The sequence below is a fragment of the Corvus hawaiiensis genome, chromosome 6 (assembly GCF_020740725.1).
Source record: "Corvus hawaiiensis isolate bCorHaw1 chromosome 6, bCorHaw1.pri.cur, whole genome shotgun sequence".
Taxonomy (NCBI): Eukaryota; Metazoa; Chordata; class Aves; order Passeriformes; family Corvidae; genus Corvus; species Corvus hawaiiensis.
Window position 1 is genome coordinate 32447555 of NC_063218.1, and position 21794 is coordinate 32469348.

The window sequence follows — 21794 nt, forward strand, 5'->3', positions numbered from 1 at the left end:
ATTTCTTAATTATCTATAAAATGTTTGGGGTTTTTGTCTTTTTTTCCTGTGATTTTTTTTAAGTTTTGAAACCTGACTAAGCCAAACCCTGATATTGGAATTTTTACAAGCAAAAATAGTGTAATATCTGCTCATCATTACTGTTCATGACTGGCACTGAAAAACAAGTCCAACTTTATAAAAAGCTCTGCATTCAGAGATAAGGAAATTTTTAACCTGTTTTCTTGTTGTCAAGATGCAGCTTATCAAAATTGTTTGATAGAACTGGAATGTTTGTATAATCCCTATTAACAAGATCAGCAGTGGGCACAGTCCAGGCTATTTGAGGAGCAATTGCACAATATAACAGAGTCTAATATGTGGCTCTGTACTTTTATCATATGGCAATCATTGAACACACATTTATTATGTGTATTTTAACATTTATACATTAGAAATGGTCTGAGGAGACAAAAAATAGACGTCATAGATTAGAAATGGGTGATTAATGAATATTTAATCTAAATTGTGTCCCATTACAGTACTGATAACAGGATAATATGAAGTAAAGCATTAGTGTCATATTTTTGTCAGTCTGGCATGACAGGAATGAAAGACAAATCTTTACAAAATAAGAAATAGGTAGGTCTCATACTGCTCTGATTTTGATAAAATCACAGGAATTTAACATCAAGAATCTGTAGTACCCAAATATGATTTTGAGATTATAATTTCAAATTCCTTTTGTATATATTTAAGTATACAGATATACTATGTGTGAATAATTGTATGAATATATTTGTAACAGAGATGTAGATGTATATGTAAATACATTTTCATTCTGATGGGTATGCAGTACAGACAGATTCTGGAGTTTTTTGTATGCATATTAATGTCAACTTATGGCATTCCAGGAAACTGTGCATGGTTATTGCTAATAAAGGAAGAAATAAAATACTGTTCATGACTGAGTATTTTATTAATATGGTACTATAACTACAGGCACGATTGCAGAACAGCTGATAATTTAGACATTTTTTTCATGATGACTTAAATACCATGATGAAATATGAGTTGAGTTTTAGAAGATTTGTATTGGTTTTCTACATATGGTTTCTAAGCAGGAAATTGCTAGTATTTCATAATATAAAATGTAAGTGGTCTAAACATTCAACAAATGATAGAATTAAATCTGATTTTTTTTTTTTTTAAGACTGCATAGGTTAAAATAAACAAGAAATTATCTAAGTAACTGAATTTCAGGTATTCTTACAAGTTTGATGTTTATTTCTATCTGCAGACATTAATCAGTAGAGGACATTACATTAGGGAACATAATTTTTATTATCTCTTGCTTTAATATTAATATTTAGCTCAAAAAGTAGCATGTTAACAGACTAATTAGCCTTTTCCTCTCTATCACTTATTCCTCTTTATTCACATTACTTCTAGTGGAAGAAATTTTATTCAATGTTTATAGAGCATGAGAAAGTGTAGAAAACTGAATATGGACATTGGTTATTGAAAGTGAGCCCAGGGCAGAACAGTTTGGGGTCTCTTAAAGGAGTAAGGCCCCAGGCTGATCTCAGACTGCCTTAGGTGGCAGAGACAGAGGCTCAGTATTTTTCCTGACACAAAATACTGGAATGCTGTCAGAGTAAGGTGTAGTGTATCATGTACAGAAGGTTGTATAACCTTACATACTGTATGGAAGAAAAAAAAGAAAGCAGAGGATGAAGGAGTAGCATTACGTTACTTATTGGTAGCTAATTGCAGTGGTAACAAGAGATTCATCATTACAAGCAATAAATTGATTAAGTACCCATTGTACTTTTATTATACCATATTAAATTTGTTAATAGTTTTTCAAATAAATGTGTTAACAGCTGAGAATTTAATTTTTCTTTTCTAAAAATATGGCAGCAGAATGCTCGGAGGGGAATGGTAAGTTAGAGAACTTCCAGTCTGAGACAGACTGGTAACTTAGATTATGTGGAAATAACAGATTTGTGATAAAACTGTTGAAATGGAGAATTTAAACACATTCAACTCCAGTAATCTGTAATTTTTGACCCCTTCATGGATTTCTTGATAAAATAGCCTTTTGGTTAAGAGGAAACAATGTCCTATTGTGTTATTCAGTTAAATGGAATGGAAGACTAAATGTATATATTCACATGTACATAATAATTGCCTAATATATATGTGGGAAATTTTTCTGTGTAAGTTTTGAAATCTAAATGAATGTGTGGCTGGATATACACCCTCAGTTGCTAAACACTTGCATATCCTACTGAAATTTTATTTGACTTGTTCTCATTAATTTTTTTAATCTATTTTTAAGAAGGTTTGAATAGACCTATTATAGAGGCAGTCATAAAACCCAAGTTCATATTATGAAACAATATTTTTTTGTTTGTGCCCATCTGTAATATGTAGTACATATTGTTTGCAGATTTACAACAATTAGAGGATTTCATGTTCGTATTTTCTGCAGGAATTTTAGATCTTTTAGATGTTTTAGAATTTTAGAATTTTAGATACTTTCAGAGTATTTCAATTGCATAGAATACATTTTCTTTGGATATACTGAGTTAAATCATGAGTGGATTATTTTTATGGTCAGCCAAAATAAATTAAATACAATTAACATCTTGTCTTTAGTTACCTTTAGTGTGTATATACACCTGTATATACCTGATGAGCCTTGTCTATGCAGCATCTACATAGTTCACACAATTGAAATTTTAAATTAAAATTTGGTATTTGTCTAAGGTATTGAAGGTTCTAAGATGCTAAGATTCTAACACTTAGTTTGAAGATTAGTCTTTTGCTTTTCTTGACTTCTACCTGTTTTTCTTACTGTGTGATATAAATAGAGCAGACCATAAAAAGATTTTAATAATAGCTTGGCATCAACATTTTGAAGCTTATTCAAGTATCTCAAGGAAACAAAGTTACTATTAGCACTAAGACAGAAGTGGGGGCTTGTGGGTTTTTTCTGCTTTCCATAGTTTTCTATAGTATCTTCCTATGCCTGGTCAAGCATTCTCTTGAGTAACAGTTTATTTTATCTTACCATAAATAAATGGTTCTGTTGTTATTTTCTTAAGATTTCGTGACACAATGATAATCTAATACTGACTATGGAATACATATTTATTTAAGTGTATTTATGGTATTGATGTAATAAATGGGAATAAATCCTCTGTATGTATGAGAGTTACAGCTGAGTTTATAATATTGTTTTCAAAATGGGTACTGCTGAGAGATGCAAGCTCAAGTTTTCTCTCAGGCTGTCTTCAAAAGAGTAATAAGATATGCAATGGGAAAATAGATATGTAAATTTAGTGCTACACCTTGCCAGTGATACTTTAATTTCTACACATATTTCTTTTCTCAAACATATTTTGATGGGGAAAAGAGAGAGAAAGAGTTATTTTGGTGAAAATGTGAATATTTTTCATTATTGGACTATCCAGAGTTCCAGACACCTTTCTTCTTTTAACAGAATTGGGAAAAGATGCAGTAATCAGTGTATTGATAGGTTTACTTACTGGATGTGCTTATATGCACAAGCAACAAATGGAAGTGTGTGGTAGAACAGCAACAGAAATTCAGAAGTTCAATCATTTAATAAAATTAAGCTGATTTCACTAAGATCTCATTTGGTTATGCATTTAGAGTCTATTATTTTAGCTACAAGTTTATTACATTTTTACTGTCCTCATAAAACTGAGTAAGTTTATAAATAACTTGTAAAATTATCAACTTTTCATCTCTTTTACTTATTTTTTTTCCCCTTTATTTTTCTTTCATACAGGCCATGCAAGTAAAGGTACAGGTCAAAGTGCATGATGTGTCTTTGTTTTAGATTTAGAGATGATCAGGCTCCAAGCACTCTTTCCATTGATCATAGCAGTGGCGTCACAAAGTAAATGACCAGCTTCCACCTACTACAAATTTTGTCCCAGCTAAAGTGGCAGTCTTTCACCAGAACAGATGAAATTCCCTTTGGCACTCCTAAATATTGCTTAAAGCAAAAATGTACTAAAGCTACCTTTTTAAACTATTTTAGATGTACGTTCTGCCTCTGCTGTCTTTCTGCATTTTATTTTTTTGCTAAAATTTTGAAGTAGACATTGTAAAAAAAATGTCTAAGTAGCGTCATTAGAAAGATGTATTTGGCTTAGGCTATTCAAGAATATTTGGGAGAAATGTGCTATAACCTATACCCCATCTGTAGAGGAATAGAAGATTTTATTAAATCAAGTAAGTTTAAATAAGATATATAGTTCAAATCCTACCTTTCTCCAAAAGTAAAATGATCTTTACTAAAGTTTTGAGATGTGACAAAGGTTTTGAATAATCCTTGTTTCTTTTATGTATTCAATGTATTTGAAGATTTCTTTTCCTCCAGTGAACTATAGGTCACTTTCCTTTTGCATCATTCATATCCTCTTTTTTTTTTTTTTTTTTTATGAATTTCTAATATAGATGAGTACTTTCTGACCTATGGTGCTTTCTTCATTGGTGAAGCAGAATGAACAGATGGAGCCATAAACCCTTTCATCCTTCCCTTCACCCTGTGTGCTGAGAAGCACACATGATGCTGTGAAGAGCTTTTAATCAATTAAACCGGAGACATGAGTTAAAAATGGGAGAAGCTCTGTTAAACTAATAAGCTGATTTCATGCTTTGCTATTGTCAAACTTCTCCAGGTATACAGAGTAGGATTTAATGACTGCCCTCATAGTAACCTCAAAGAATTAAAGCTTAAAGAGGGATGGAAATACAAAAAATGTTATTAATAATTAATATTTAGCAATGATTATATGATTATTATGAATATTAATAATTAATATTTTAATAATTACTATTCCATAATCTTAACCAGATTTAGCTGTTTTTTTTAGTGTAAATAAATTATTTCTTCATTTTCATTGTGTATTTAGTTATTATTAATCTACTGAAGAATCTGCAATTGGATTTTAGTATTTTTTTTTTCGGAAATATCAATTTTTGTGTTTAAATCCTCAGACAAGTAAGATCATTATATGCTGTTAGGCAAACAAATTATATCATTCATCCTTTTAGCACAGGTAATTATTTAGGAAAAATATATCCTATTTAATGCTCTTTATGTATGTAATGCAGGTATTGTGTGTACTCATATAGGTGCATATTAGAGCTGAAAGAGACATAATTCCATTGTCATTTAGGTTTCAGTCTGGGACTCTACTTATACATTTACCAGCTGGAGAAGTGAATGCACAGACAGCAGAATTTATGGCAAAGGCAGAATGGATCTTCTTTTCACATTTTAAAAATTCTCAAGTTTTAAGGTTCACCTATCTTATAAACCTCATATGAACATAAATAAAATTGGATGTACAAAATGTCCACAGGCATAAAAGATGCAGAAACCAGTATCCCTCATTTTCCTTTTCTCCTTTTTAAAATATACCTGTTACATATTTTGTTATTCCTTATTTAAGATGCATAGTGACGCCACTGGAATACAGTGATTCATTGTGGGATTTGTTTGTCTGCTCTCAATGTAGAGTACAAATGATGTCATTATTATAGCCATTGCATCACTAGTTCTAAGGCATTTTGAAAAGCAAAGCTTTGAGGCAAAGAACTCTCTTGCAATTGTTAGTTCCTTAAGAAAGGAAGCCACATCCATTGCGTGTTCCCTCAAACCTGCAAAATATTTAATGCAAGCTGCCTACACAGAGATTCACCATCTTGAAGACAGAATTTGCCAAAATTTATCACCAAGTAGAATGTGTATTGCTGCCTTTTTTCTTCAAGTTATTACTGTGATAATAGTGAGGCATTAATTGGGAAATAGTGAATTGCAATGGATTCTGCTGTATTCTTATGTGGAACTACACAATATATTATAAGAACAGTAGTTAGTAAATCTTAATTGAAGGAAAAGGATGTGGAGAGTTAAATGCAAGCATTTGTTATTTTGTAGTGTTGTATAAGCCTGGAGGCCTAGTCCTGAAATCTTATCTTAAGCAAAACTCCCCTTGAGTATAGTAGGAGTTTAATCTGGGTACAGAATTCAGAACTGGGCTCTTTGATGTTGTTGCTGTTTACTATGTGTTCATTAAATATATGGGTCTGTTTGAAAGATTTTGGTTCTCTGTCTCATAAAGGAAAAGTTGGGTATGAAATATATTGTACAGTGTCTGTCATAAGAAGATAGGGCAGATGTTATTTTCTTGTGCTGTTTACTTCTGTCTCTTTTGTTTTCCTTTTCCTATTACTGATGATCTCCAGAGATGCAAAATTTTTAAGTTTTTGTCCTAAATTTACTAATAGCCAAAGCTGAAGGGCAGTACTTTCCCAGAGGCACTAATTCATTGGCATTTTATTACATAGAATCAAAGCTTTTTAAATAATACTGTTTTTCAGATGAGACAAGTCAGGCAATATTCATTCATTCAGACCCTGGATAACTATATTTATATAAATCTCTTACAAAAGCGTAAACATCCTGAATTTGTCTCTGTAACATTCGACAAATAATAGTGTCCCCTGAGAATGATTCAGCTTTTAATTTTAGGGTTGTTTCTGATTTGAAAGGTAAGATCCAGAAAGTATTGTCAGAGTCATATTTATGAATGCACACAAAAGTGTGTGACTCCTATTACAACATTACAGCTCTTACTGCATTTTCTGCATTGGTGCACACCAAAGGTATTCCTTTACATTTCTTGCCCAAGATTGTACACTCTTCCTCTAGTGTAGCATTTTTAATTGTTTGTACTACATCAGGAACATATTTCCCTTGGACCATTAGGGGAAGAGCATGTTGGAGAAGCGTGTGGTCAGAGAATTACAGTAATTCTTTTTCTCTTTTCTTTTTTTCTTTTTCCTTTTTTTTTTTTTTTTTTTTTTAATGATAGTCTGGAGGACAAGATCAAGAGAGGAAGAAATCAAAACGTAGAGGGGATTTGTACTCCATACAAACATCCTTGATTGTGGCTGCACTTAAAAAGATGCTTCCTATTGGTTTGAATATGTGTACTCCTGGAGACCAAGAACTCATCTCTTTGGCTAAGACTAGATACAGCCATGTAAGTGTGTGCTTTGTAATAGTTTTTAATGCAAAATAAGCAGAACTTTCTAAACTGAGTTTTGAAGTATAGACTAAGCAGTCAATGTTATTAAATATCTGTATGTACTGTAAGCAATTATAGCTGCTAATTATTGTCCTTTTTTTAAAAAAAGTGTATATAGAGCTGCCATAATTTCCTTGTTATTTTCCATTTGTATACAACGTCCATTATATATACATGTTCTTTTGGACCAAATATTGAACTACAATTAGTTAGCTTTAATTCCCTTCAAAGTTCAACCCTTGTTTTATGGTTAAAGAAAGCCTTTCTTCCTTCTGGTATCTAACATACTTTGAAAGCAAAAGAGGTTAAATCTCAAAATTGAAATATATGTTGTTCTGTGTTGTAAAAGCTCTTATTAAATGAACCATAATCTGAATTGAAAAAGACTTCTACCTTTCTACAGAGGGACACAGATGAGGAAGTCAAAGAACACTTACGCAACAACTTACACTTGCAGGAAAAGGTAATATAAAAAAATCTGTCTTATAGATGCTGATGTGCACTTTAAAAACACAGAAGATGAATTGTTTTGTATGACACATTAAAAGAGATAATCCAAGAAGTAATTAGAAAGGTTTCCATTTTAACGTTATTCTTTATGATTTTTTCATTGCAATAAATGTCTTATTTGTAGTTTTGTCTGGTATATTCAAGTTTCTGGAAGATCTATAGAATGGAACAAGTGTGAAGAATAGAGATACTGGTCATCTTAAAGCTATAATTACTTATAATCAGCCTGATCCAAGAAGAAAATAAAATTGACACTCTACTACTTCAGCTTTTCTTCTTGAATTTAACTTTCGCTAAAGATTAAATTAGGTATTTCTAAGAATATACACATTTTAAAGTGAGTATAGTAAAATAAGAAAAGCTTGTGTCATCATAGCACTTGTGAGTTTTACAAGTACCTTTATTTTCCTACAATTCATGTGCTGAATACACTGTCAAAGGTAATACGAATATTGAGTTCCCAACATTCTGTAAATTAAAAATAATTTAGGTAACTGCCTACAGTGTTTGAACACAATAGGAGTAACTTATCTGTCATGGTAGATGACTGCCTGTTTGCTATAAATTTATGCATTTAAAATGAACACAATAAGTAATTTAATGTGGTTTTCCTATTTCTGTCTTGTAAGAAAAAAACCCCAAAAACTTTGGCTGTAACTCTTCACCTACTGAAATTCCAGCTGTCTTTTCCAGACTCCAAAAAACAGCTTTACACGCTCAGTACAGAGGTCCTGCAATTTAAACTCAATCTCAGTACTAAGTGTGCTTCCTTATTTTAATGCAGTTAAGTGGAACAAATAAGTTCCAGGGTGCTTACTTGGTTTCATTAAATAAAAATTACTTGGTTTCATTAAATAAAAGAACTTTGCTAAAGAATTGAGTTATATTGCCCAATAGTACATAGAATCAATGCCAATTTTTTTGAGCAGCTAGCAGATGTTAATCTGATCTGAAAGGGGACAGGAATTGTGAGTATTTATAACCTTCTTTATTATATTATGGGAGTAGAAGTGGTGTTGGTCAAATTCAGTGCCTTCATTCAGCAGCTTACAAATGAAATATGTTGGGTTTCAGTCTGATGATCCAGCTGTGAAATGGCAGCTAAATCTGTACAAAGACATTTTAAAGAGTGATGGACCTACTGACCCTGAGAAAAATGTGGAACGTGTGCAGAGGATATCAGCTGCTCTGTATCATCTGGAGCAGGTAAAAAGCCAAATGTCTATATCGCGTTTGTTTTAAAATAACCTGAGATTTTTCCTTGCAGAGATTATTTCAGCTACAGTTGCTGTCATCATTAAAGTGTCCAGATAAAACTTAGGCTTTTGTACATGCATGCATGCAAGCACACATGCATATACAGACGTATGTATGCAAAGTTTTCAATGTAGTCCGTTTGAAGTGCCTCCATTTAGCTGCAAGGAAAACTCAGGATGTATTTCTGCAAAACTGCATGAACAGTCACAAGAAGTATCATATACAAATTATCTCCACGCAGTAGCTGAAAACCCTGTGATTTTAGGAAGAGATGTTTGCTTGGGCACTTCTTTTTAATATACTGGGTTTAGCCCGTCTCCTATTTCTGCACCACAGGATGCTGTAGCAACTTTTGAATTGCCATTTAAATACAGAAAGGCATTTGTACTCTTCCTACATAAAGTTAATCCATTTCATTCACAAATGATACAGCACAGAAATACATTCACATGAACAACTGAATATGCATTGTTAGAAACAGACAAAATAACAATTTTTGGAATTTACCATATAGTCCCACATGTGAAGTATTCTAGCATCTTGAGCTTGTCTGAATAAACTGAGAGATTACTATATAGAAGGTCCCCAGTATTTTTACTTATTAATTAAAAATAAAGCCCCAAAAGAACATTTTTTTCAGATGATGCAGAGAATTGGTAATACTTTCTTCTTTGCTAACGAGCTAACCACTAGCTAAAAAGAAAATTTTGGATGAAAGTTGAAAAGTTTCCATTGTATATACTAGAAGATATTTTCCCATAGGTTGAACAACCACTGAGATCAAAAAAAGCTGTTTGGCACAAACTCTTGTCAAAACAACGCAAAAGGGCAGTTGTTGCATGTTTCAGAATGGCACCGTTATATAACCTGCCAAGGTAAGTGGCTGAAAGGTTTATTTCTTCATAAATTTTGTTTGCATTGTTTACTGAGTGCAAATACTGCTTGTGTGTTTGACTTCGTTTGTTGGTTGTTAGGTGTATGTAATTTTAAGAGACAAGAATTGATTAGTCATCAGCCAATTCCTCACAGCAGCAAAATACTCATCTCATGACAAATAACCAGAGTGGGAAAACACCATAAGAATTACATGCTTCATTTTTGTCAGTTATTTGGTATAGTTCCTCAACTTACCTGTGAAAATCGTTACGATGTTGCTGTTTCTGTCCATTTTTTGTCTCTGATTGGTTGCTCTTTTTATTCTTCTGTGTTTTTATTCTTTTCTTTTCTTTTTTTTTTTTTTTTTTAAATTTTGTATGGCTCTTCCTCTCCTCTTGCATGAACACTTCATGCTCTGTAGCTTGTCTGGGCCAATCTTAAGCAGCTACATCAGAATGTTATATGAATTAAAGTGACTATTGGGGCAGAGCAGTGCAGAATGATATTTTAGACTTGTATGTTGCTCTGCTTCTTATTCCAGTTGAATGTAGATACCACAAAGTCCAAGATAAAATGCATCCCGTGCCTGGATCCATCTACTGCTTTAAGCATAATATTAAGATCATATGGCACTGGAGTAACCTCCTTTACTCCGTTTCTTCTCAAAAAAATCTGAGTTTTATTCAGGTAAAGGTTAAGCACATCTTTAATTAGGTTTGCTTCTCACTTTCTGCAATTTTTCACTTTTTGTGTTTAATATTTTTATTCAAAGATTTTTGGCAAAGTATTTTACTGAAGAGTTGTGTTGGATTTTTAAATGCCTTTATTAAAGCCAATTTACACACTTGGTGTAAAGATCTTTAGCTAAAGGTCTGTAGCTGTGCCACTAACATACTGGCAGAATATTACATTTGCACAGGACAAATAAAAAGCCAGTTATACTGTAAAAAGCACACAACCATCCTTTACAAAAATGAGTAGTTCTAGACTATAGTAACTTCTCCAAATTGTCATGCTACCACCAGGCCATCTTTAAAGAACCAGAGAGATGGAGAGGATTAAATACAACATAACAAACCAGGCAGTATTAACCCTTCCATCTTCAAGAGCTGTGTTTGGCAGAACAAGAAGTGGTATGAAGAGATACCACTTCAGTACAACCTTTTCATGAGCAAGTATTTTTTACAACCATACTCTGGCTTTATAAATTCTTAAAATGTTTAGAATAAATACATGAGCACCCAAATGTTAAAATGGCTCATCCTTTTTTTGCCTTACAAAGCGCCCCCTTTTCTTTTTTTTCATTTGAGGTTGATGGAACACTTGCCAAGAGGCAAAGTGGGTTATGAATCTTTAAATTTTTGAATTTTTTATTTCCAATAAAATATGGAATAATACTCATTTAAATGGAAAGTTTAAATTATCTGTAATTTTTTAGAAAAAAATTTTGTTTTAAAAACTTTTCTCAAACTTTTTCTTCTAAACTTTATGGTAGATTTTGTGGTGCATTCCTAATTTGAATATGAATATGAGGAAAATCTATCAAGCTATTTCATTTTGTAATTGCTAAAAATGAACTCTCATAAAACTATTTTTGCTAATTGATTGTGCTCTCTTCACTTCAAAATAGACAAGAGTGAAAACACAGTTTGAACTTAAAATCCTAAAATTGTGGAACAGTTTGGGTTGGAATGGTCCTTTAAACATCATCTAGTCCGACCCTGCTGCCATGAGCAAACTTCTAGGTGTATTGCTCAATTGATAGGTGCAAATCACAGTTTTAATATTCAGTAGCTTATAGACACTTATTTTTTTCTAGATAAATCATAGGATTCTGGCAGGAAAATAAGGCTATCACACTATTATAACAACCTCCATCATCTAAATTGACAATGTTGTTAAGACATGTCTGAACCCTAGGGAGATCATTTGAAGTGGGGTATGATTAATTCTAGGAGCTATTTAAATCTCTTTGATCCAGAGTTTAAAATGCAGCTCTCTATCTTGTCTATTTATTCATTTTAGTTGCAGCTTTGTATTGGGAGTGTTAGTTCTAACTTTGATGCTAGAATCAAGTGATTTAAAGGGCAGTAAACAAACATTATGGTAGTACCTTTTCATTTCTCCTAGAAAATATTAATATCTTCAGTAAATAATAACCTTGCTCGTTTGAAAATTTTCTGGATATTTAGGTGGCTTTCAGTATAGTTTAATTTTAATCTCAGATTGTAAGGTAATTTTTTGCTACACTCACTCTTATGTCTATCAGGTTTTAGGAATTTCAGTAATATATTTCCAAAATGGACATGTCTATTGATATGAAGATGTTTGTTAAATCACAGAAAAATTACTTTAACTTCTACTGTAAATATTCTAAGAACTCCTTTTGATGAAAAGTGCCTGTAGATGCAAAACAAATAGCTATATTTAAAAAATATTTTTATTTTTCAAAGAATTAAACATCAGTTAAGTTAGGAAGTACTAATTCTTCATGTTCTGTGTTAATTGAATATATATGGCTTTGAAAAAGTGTCTTATGTGATAAGTGTTTTCTCTGAGATGTGTCTATTTATGTTTGATGTTTTAAGGAAATTAATTTGAAAAAAGTTGTCATGTTGTCTGTCATCTATGTATGCACATAGATACAGCAAAGTTGTACGTGGCAATTTTGCAAACACGGTTTACGAATACATTCTTTCTGACTACTTTATTGAATTTAACTTGTGCCTTTCTTCAATGAAAACCTATATGCTTTTCTTCAGACACAAAATTAGCAATTTCTTCCTGAGCACCTTTCAACGTGTTTGGCTGGAAAAAGTACATGAAAAAACTCAGTATGACAGGCTTATACTCAAGTTAACGGTAATGTAACTTGTGGAGAGCCTCTTGCTTATGCGCCCACTTCTTCCTTCCCAGCCATGATTTGATATTGTCATAAAAACATGAATTTGTACAATTTTCAGAGGGGATTCTGATTGGTCAGTTTTTGAAATTTGATAATAAAATGGCACTAGTGTCAGCAAGTGAGCCTAAAGGATTGACTCGATAGCTATTCCATTATAAGATACTGATTCATGTGCACAGTGTATTTAAAAGGTATTAAATGGTGTATATGCAGCCCATTTTTATAGCTTTTTTTGATGGCACAGGATAAAAGTAAACAAAAAGGCTGCATGGAACAGCCTTTCTAACCTCATGTAGTGCAGCTCAAAACAAAATTTTCCCCCAAAATAATGTAAAGATGGAATTTTTTCACCATTATTATGTAGTCGTATTGCTATGAGCTGTATTTTCTGTGGAAAGTTAAATTAATGAATGGTATACACTAGCAATTAGTATGCCGTAGAATTTTCTAAAACTGGTCATTTTATAGAGCAGGTTTTGTATATTTCTAATGCAACTTCTTTGAGGACATGCTAATACTGCCCTGATTTGGAACTGAAATGCTGCAAGCTGAGGTTAGGCTTTCTGTGAAAGAGGCAACGATTGTCTGCAGATAATATGCTGGAAAGTACTTGATAATTATTTTGGTGTTGATGGCCAGTGCTGTTTTGATGTCCTAAATCTAGTAATTTAGATTTACACCTTGCAATGTAAATCCCACTCACTCAGTCTGTCCAAGTGTGTGTTTTTCTCATGCTTGCATTATCAGTCCTGCAGTCTCATGTATAATGCATTTTAGGCCTCTCTTAGCCTTCAAAATAAAAGTAATGTATCCATATGTTTATAAAAACGGTAAGAATGTTCAAAAGTACCTGCAGATTTGTCACTGAATGTTAGTTATGTTTTGCATTTTGTTTCACTGACCAATCAGAGGATCAGAATTGTACAAATATGTATCCTTACTAACCATTAACCATCTGAGCTGTTATACTCTGTTCCGTTACCCCTCTTGATCTCACTTTCACAACCCCCCCAGGCACCGTTCTATTAACCTCTTCCTCAATGGCTATCAGAACTTTTGGATAGAAACAGAGGAATATTCCTTTGAGGAGAAACTAGTTCAGGATTTGGCTGTAAGTACTGACATAATTGGGCATATATTTCAGTGCCCACTTCAGTGTGTATTCTATGTATCTATTATAAACTATATTTAATTTTTGTGTACTGTATGCATATCCATAAACTTATAAAATATTAATCATTATGCTTCAGAGCATAAGGTCATTTTCTGCTGTCGTCAAAAAGACATTTGTCCTGTGATGCACACTGAAGTGCATTAAGGTGATTTATGCCCCAGACGAGCTATGTGGTACTCATTCTTGGGAAGAGAAATGGATTAGATGAACAGTCGATAGAATGACTATTTTTGTTATTATGGTAATTCCTGTGTTCGTATATATTACTTACTGGGGTTTTTTAAAGCTTGACGCTATTGATCCTTTTCCCTTTTAAATTTTTTTTTTTGATGCATAATATTTAATTTTAACATTTTCAGCTTTGATACAAATTAATTTTGCTGTTTTCCTTTTTGGTGCACCATAAGGAGAAGTAAATATATGCAACCATATTCAGCAAAAATGTAGTTTACCTGTGTACTTGATAAAAGTGATGGGTAAACTTCAGGATTTTGGTAATGAATGAATTCAGAATGCCTACTGCTCTTTCTCTTCCCTCTGTGTAATTAGCTTGTCTAAAATACCTCCAAGGAGCTTATCTCCACAGTATCTAAACACCATGAAAGTTAATATATAGCTTCAGGGATCACATGCAGATATATCAGGAAGCGCTTCAGTGTTAACAAAAACAATCCCGTTGTGCCTTTTTAAAGGCCCCTTATGCCTGATATTGTAGAGACATAGGATGGTTCGGGTTGGAAGGGACCATAGAGATCATCTAGTTCCAACCCCCTGCCATGGGTAGGGACATTCTTCACATGCTCTGGACAGTTATATGGTCAGTCTTTCTTTGACTTTGTTGCTTCTTGCTAAAGGAAAGAATGACACCATTAATTAAAGCAGTGACCATAATTCTTTCATATTTCCTAGAGAAGTAAATTGAACTTCTGTAATTACAATTATTACTGTAATTACAATAACTCTACAATAACTACAAACACTACAAAGGTGTGATAACACAAGTAAGATAGAGGCAATACCCTGATCTTTGGCAAGTTCTGACTATGTTATATTTTTAACTGCCAAAAAATGTTTGACGTTTAGAATAACGAGCATTCATTGAATCAAGGTTACTTAGAAATGATGGATGAAAATATTGTAGCAGACACTCAGTCTGAATAGGATGTATCTGATTATGTTATTAAAAATTACTCCAGTAATTCCAATACTAAATAATTGAGCTAGAATTTCCTTTCAATTCTGGTCAAGTGGAGACGCATAAGTTCAGTTGAATAAGGCTTCCCCAAGATTTTCCCTGTCTCATTCTCAATACCTTGCAAATGAGAAACTTGGAAAGTTAGATAAAATATGAATAAAAATTATATATTCTAACCTCTTCTGAGTCATATATGCACTTAATATTGCAGGTTATGCTGTAAACTGCTGAATAAGATTAATACAGGCAGTCAATACAAACTGGACAGAAAAAAATTACTGACTCCCTTCGTAAGCTTAATTACTCAATTTTTTTCTTACTTATGAAGCTTAACTTTTATATTCTAAATCTTGAGACAGACATCTCCAAAAAAAGATGAAGAGGAAGAAGAAGAGACTGAGAAAAAACATCCTGATCCACTTCATCAGATTATCCTCTATTTTAGTCGCAGTGCTCTTATAGAAAGAAGGTAAAAGAGCTGTGTGGAAAAGCCCATTGAGTAAAAGCACACAGTAACTGAATTTTTAGTAACATTACTGAAGTGATTTAACACAAGTGTAGTTCATTACTGTAAATGGTGAATACCTTTTTCCCTCTCAGTTTAATTAGAGTTTTCTTGTATTTAAACTCAGTATAACCTTTACATTGAGATAAATATTGACTATTTTTGACATTTTAAAAGCTTGGTAAATACCCAATGCAGAAATAATTGAGCATGACTTCTCATAGAATCACAAAGTCTACAGGAACTGCAGGTTTAACCAGGGTACCCTGCCCTGGTCTCTCCTGGTAATAGATCTATGTTCTTGGTTTTAGTATTCATTACATTTCACTCTGTACGTCAGAAAAGGTTTTGTTGATGTTTATCATGAATCTTGGTGCCAGTTTCTGTTTTGACTTTAGACTATTGATTAGAATGATTAGATTTTTATGAGTACTCCAGTGCTTCATATACTTTTTCTGTATGACTAATAAAATCTTGCCATCTGACAGTTATAATTATTCCAACTTATAGCTCCATATTAATTTTATGCACCTTCAACAGCCACAAATATACCTCTAAATTGTTTGAGTAAAAACTTTGAGACTTGGATTTAGATAAGAGAACTCATTTATGACACAATTTTCAAGTTTAATTGGTTTTCAAGTAGACTAATTTAATAAACTACCCTTTACTAAACAAGGTAGGCATATGACATCTTTATATTACTATATCATAAAATAATTTAAAATATTTTTTACTCTTCACAGCAAACTAGAACATGATCCTCTATATATTGCCTATTCTGCTATGATGGCAAAAGTAAGTATATAACTTCAAGCTCCATCCCTCACTGCACTTAGGTACTTCCCATTAATTTTAGATGCTTCTTAAATATTGTCTTTCTGTTTCTTACATGGACTGCCTGATACTAGTAATTTCTGTATTTTTAGTGAAGCAAATGCTGTTCAGAGTTACATGTACGTATAATGAGAAATTTCCTACATTAAAGGAATGCTATAAAATTCCAGTAGGTGCAGTCCTGTTGCTTTCACTTGGCACTTTTTTTTTGTACATGATTAACTCATGGGCAGTTTTAACACATTAGTTATCTTTGTTCTTTGGGTAATTATTTTTGAGTTAATATTTGAAGTCTGTCAAAGATAAGTCAGTTTTTGCAACATATTGATTACAGCTGACTCATGAGGAGAGATTGACTGTGAAGAGAAATATTATGGATGTAGAGATATGGCAGAAGACTATATAGCCTGCAATTCAGGGTGTGTATGTAGTTGGATGAATACCCTGAAATACTCATGCATTAGGGAATATCAGTTTCTTCGTGTGGATGAGCACAAATATTTAAAATTACAGGGTTTTAAAATCTTTGTAATACCTTCAGTAATTGCTTGAAAAAAATTATTTGTCCATTTTTGTAGTATTATGTTTCTTAATAAGCAAGATCTTGTGATTTCTGTTTTTAACATAAAAAGAGCTGTCAGGAAGAAGAAGAGGGAGACGAAGAAAAAGAAAAGACATTTGAGGTGAGAGTTTAAATAACATTTCTTTCTCATCATCTAATGTGGAAGCATTTCAAATGTGTCCACTAGAATAAATGCAAGAATAACACAACTCTGTGTGTATGGGTATGTGTGTGTGTGTGTGTGGAGCTGGTTTACTAGGTTATTTGTATAAAAGATGAGGTGTTCTGAAGTTTTGGAGTCAAACAACCCATGGATTATGGAGGCAGATGGTCTTCAACAATTTCAGATTTCTCATCTTCCTATTTTTCCTGGATCCATTCCAATCGGTAGTTTGTTCTCATTTGTGTTCCCAAACCCAGGAGAAAGAAATGGAAAAACAGAGAACTCTCTATCAGCAAGCTCGCTTACATGATCGTGGAGCTGCTGAGATGGTCCTTCAGATGATTAGTGCAAGTAAAGGTAATGTTCTGAGGCATCTTTAAAGTATACATGATATGCATGTCACAGGTGTGCTATATTGTTATACCCATGATGTAGATACTATGCACAACTTCTCTATGACAGATAACCAGGTAAAATAAATGTCAGTTACAACTGCACTAAGTAAAAGTTCCAGACTGCATTTCTGATTGAATAGTTCATAACTGCAAGTTCTAATGAGTGTATCCTTGTTTTACAGGTCATACAGGACCCATGGTTGTTGAAACACTAAAACTTGGTATTGCTATTCTAAATGGTGGAAATACCATAGTTCAACAGGTAATGCTTTTCTAACTACTGTGAGCCTTGCTTGCATAAATGAGGCAAGTAATTTTGAGAATTTCAGTGTCCTGTTGTATATGTTAGTGTACTTAATTTTAAGCTAAACACTGAAGAAATATCAGTGTATTTTTGGTGCAATAGTAACTATATTATTGCTTGCCAGTGATTTGCATTACAAGGAATTAATTCAGGAAGTTTTGAATTAATATAATTTCAGTATTATTAATTATAAGTGTAATTATTATTTTTACTATTTTAATTTGTTTTATAAATATCAATAATAAATTTTTAATTGTTATTTATTGTATATAACATCAATATTATATTTTTCCCTTCAAAAATATACAACGTTTAGAAAATGCTAGACTACCTGAAGGAGAAAAAGGATGCTGGATTTTTTCAGAGCCTCTCTGGCTTGATGCAGTCCTGCAGGTAAAACCATAAATTGCATTATTACAGGTTCAGTTTTATTCGTGTTGGTAGCTTATTGCTCAGTGCAGGTGGATGTGTTAGATTTAAATTACAGGAGTCACAAGTTGTAGAACTCTTGTGGGAAAGTTTTGTGAATCGCAGGAATAGTCTGTTAATATTTTTGAGTATTCTTCCAGAGGAGAAAATAAAGCAAAAGACTGCAAAAGGCTAAGAAGGCTTAGTTTGAAGAAGCAGAAAAGTAAAATGTAACCGCTCCTTTAGTGATCCTATATCCCTCAAGGTTTTTTTCTGGTTGGTTCCAAGGATGCAGAAAAACCATCACTAAGGGAGAGACAGGCCAGTGGAGCTTTACTAAGCTTTCGCTTTCTGCACATTTGTGGTGAGGTGCATAATCTCTGTCTCTTTTGATCCTCTGCATGTGTATCAGGTTTGTTAGAGATAACATGAGACCAGTGAGACTTGGGTCCATTCCCTTTGATAAAACAGCTCAAATTAGTTAAGGTAAAGGACTCCTGCACAGAAGAAGGAAAATTGCTGGTATTTCTGATTACTCTTATGATAGACAACCTGCTTTTCTCAGCCTTTTAAAGAACCAGGTTCTGAAGGGTTCTGAAGGAGTAGACTGGGAATTAGAAGTGGAGCGGCTGTTGAATAGAGGATAAAATGTGGAAGGAATGGTGACCTGCATTGCAGATATGACTACTGAATAATTGCAGCCTAATTAAATAACATCTGCCTTGTAACTTTTTCATTTATGTAGAACAATTTAGCAGGCACTTGCTCAAACAGGCTGTACTGGGATATTATTACCAGTTGTGTATATGTATCATTCAGGACTTTGTTAAAAGAGGTATTGATAAAATTACTTGAACATGATAAGAGAATGAAAATGATGCTTTAATAAATGCTTTCGGTTTTAACGATGTCACTAGATTTAATATGTGACTGCACTGCTTTTTAACTGAACTAAAATTAGATAATGAATGATAGAATTATATTTGAATGGTTTGAATGAAAGTATTCTGAGTGGTGAGAAGAATCATGATTTGCTATTCCATGTGCTGAGGTATGTCAAGTTAGCACAATAAAATTCAGATATCAGTGTCTTTTGACCTTGGAAGGTATGGAACCTCTGATTACGTTTCTGTCTTCTGCATATCGAATCAGAAATTCCATAAATCTTCTGAATAACATAACTATGCATAATAGATACAGTAACAATACAATAGAAGTAATAGTGAAGACCTGGTGGAAAGCAGTGTGATTGGGAAAAAATTGCAGTAATGTCCTTTTGGAGGTAATTTTAAATCAACATAAAGAGTAATATTTCAGGCTCCTTTTCCACTCCTCATTTGTACATGAAGCCATGAATGACATTATCAGGAGTGAAATTAGGTATATAAAGCCATATAAAGTAAGTTAGGTTACATACTCATTTCTTTTCAGAATTGGACACTGGACCCTTAGTTTCATCCAAAGCTCATTTATTTAATATGAGTATTAAATAAAATATGAGGCAATGCATGTCATACTGGGTCAAGAGTAGCTGTTGAAAGCCTCCAGAAATTTTGTAGAAGGAAATGATTTTCCATTGTGTATTATAGTCCTTTTACCTGTTTCTGTTTGTTTTTTCTTCAAATATAAGTGTTCTTGACCTGAATGCGTTTGAGAGACAGAATAAAGCGGAAGGCCTGGGGATGGTTACTGAAGAAGGAACTCGTAAGTAGAATGAAATTGATTCCAGTAGTGCTTCAAACATTATTTGTGCTTCCTTCTTTAACAAGAACTGTTATTTACTGTGGCTCGAGGTTTCTGTTGTTAAACTTATAAGTAATTCTAGGCTTTGAGATCTGATTATGCTTTTTTTTACAATATCTTTAGCAATAATTTTTAAGAAAAATATTGTAACTTGCAATATTCTTATCTTGTATTCTTGTTATTTTTCTTTGATCCACAGTCATCGTTCGTGAGCGTGGTATGTTTGGGTTTACAGTTTTTGATACTATTGTTGCAAAAGTGTGTTGCAAATGCAGAGAGAAATCTCTCATTGCATCTTCTCAGATATCTTTAGGTTTAGCTTTATGGTCTGCAGCAGGTTGTGTGTTTAGCTTGAATAAAGAGTTTGATGCTTATTAAAGAAGTGTCACTCATATTTAAGGCATGATTTTAGTTATGACTAACAATTTACTTACTAGATATATATCCTGTTGCCTTTTTTTTTTTTTTCAAATTAGTGTTGTTTTTTTAACCATGGATGCATTGGAGTGCTAAATACTTTGGCTCTGCTTTTTCTGTCTCAGTTTTTCTTTTTATTATTATCAGTCTCTTTCTTTTAAATTGCTTTAATGCTTTTAAATACTGTTTTTTTAATTAAAATTCCAGTTTAAAAGGTTACTGTAAGATTATGTGTTCTGCATAATTAATCATACCAATTGTCACATAATCATTGTATTTATATGTTTTAAAGGTGAAAAAGTCTTGCAGCATGATGAATTTACTCGAGATCTATTTAGATTTTTGCAACTGCTCTGTGAAGGGCATAACAATGGTAAGAGAACAGAATTAATTTTGTAGAAAACGTGTGGTGAGTCTGTTCCTAAACAGAGTGCAATAGAATCAATTCTGATTTTTTCCTCTAATGTATTTAGTTTTCTGAGGGAAAACTAGAATGATAACAATTTGAATTGCAGAGTTCGATTTGATTTTTTAAGTCTTAATTTAGTTTTGGTGTTTAGCACATTACTACTAAAGCCTGTTCCAAGTCACCTGGATAACAATTCTTCAGTTATATTTACAGCGAGGTCTAAAGTAGTTCAATTTCCATCACATAAGCATCTGTATCCAAGAAGATACTTAAAAAGAAGGTATTCTCCATGAAAATAGAAAAATAATGTTGGGGCTTTTTTGGCTCTATATACTAACCAAGCACAAATCACTTCTTATTTCAGACTTTCAAAATTACTTACGTACTCAGATGGGAAACACCACAACAGTGAATATTATCATTAGTACTGTGGACTATCTCTTGCGTCTTCAGGTGAGGAAAAAACAGATGAAAATGGAGTATAACATATTTGCGTTTCCTTCACTTCTGTAGATTCACATTTTATTGGAATCAAATGTGAAAATTCTCTCTAAAGGAATATCTAAAATAAAGAATCTTGGTTTATTAAGTATCTTTTTTCCTTTGAAAACAGATGACATATCAGAATTCTGTGTGAAACCAGATGTTTGATAATTAATTTCTTTGTTCACTTCTGAAGAGAGTGAAAAATATTATTGTAATGAGGAATAGATTGACACAGATATGCTAAATTTCATCTGAATTACTGATTCGACTTCTGGTGATACAAATGCAGGCAGTAAATACTGCATAGAGAATTCAAAACTAGAAAATGTAACATTGTTTTTTTTTCTTAGGAATCCATCAGTGACTTCTATTGGTACTATTCAGGAAAGGATGTCATTGATGAATCAGGACAACGTAACTTTTCTAAAGCTTTGGCTGTCACCAAACAAATATTCAATTCCCTTACAGAATATATCCAGGTAAACAGAATGTTTTTCTTGAGGTACTAACAGAGAAGTTCCATGCTCACA

The 21794-nt window shown here is 32.8% G+C and overlaps 1 protein-coding gene across 17 annotated transcripts in view; it reads left to right on the plus strand.

Annotated features, from left to right (window-relative positions):
• The window catches only part of RYR3 (ryanodine receptor 3), a 201968-nt gene that overhangs the window by 153600 nt on the left and 26574 nt on the right, over positions 1-21794 (plus strand). For 5 of the 17 annotated variants that reach the window (XM_048306945.1, XM_048306950.1, XM_048306948.1 and 2 more), the window contains exons 71-88: positions 1903-1923; positions 3803-3817; positions 6903-7073; positions 7522-7581; positions 8703-8834; positions 9648-9760; positions 12524-12623; positions 15395-15504; positions 16287-16338; positions 17010-17060; positions 17360-17459; positions 17680-17759; positions 18118-18194; positions 19840-19913; positions 20152-20169; positions 20662-20742; positions 21143-21231; positions 21615-21743. In XM_048306945.1, coding sequence (XP_048162902.1) covers positions 1903-1923; positions 3803-3817; positions 6903-7073; positions 7522-7581; positions 8703-8834; positions 9648-9760; positions 12524-12623; positions 15395-15504; positions 16287-16338; positions 17010-17060; positions 17360-17459; positions 17680-17759; positions 18118-18194; positions 19840-19913; positions 20152-20169; positions 20662-20742; positions 21143-21231; positions 21615-21743 — 1473 coding nt within the window. Of the gene's footprint in view, positions 1-1902; positions 1924-3802; positions 3818-6902; positions 7074-7521; positions 7582-8702; positions 8835-9647; positions 9761-12523; positions 12624-13680; positions 13778-15394; positions 15505-16286; positions 16339-17009; positions 17061-17359; positions 17460-17679; positions 17760-18117; positions 18195-19839; positions 19914-20151; positions 20170-20661; positions 20743-21142; positions 21232-21614; positions 21744-21794 lie in introns of all 17 variants that reach the window. The other 12 variants (XM_048306956.1, XM_048306959.1, XM_048306960.1 and 9 more) reach the window with 8 other exon arrangements.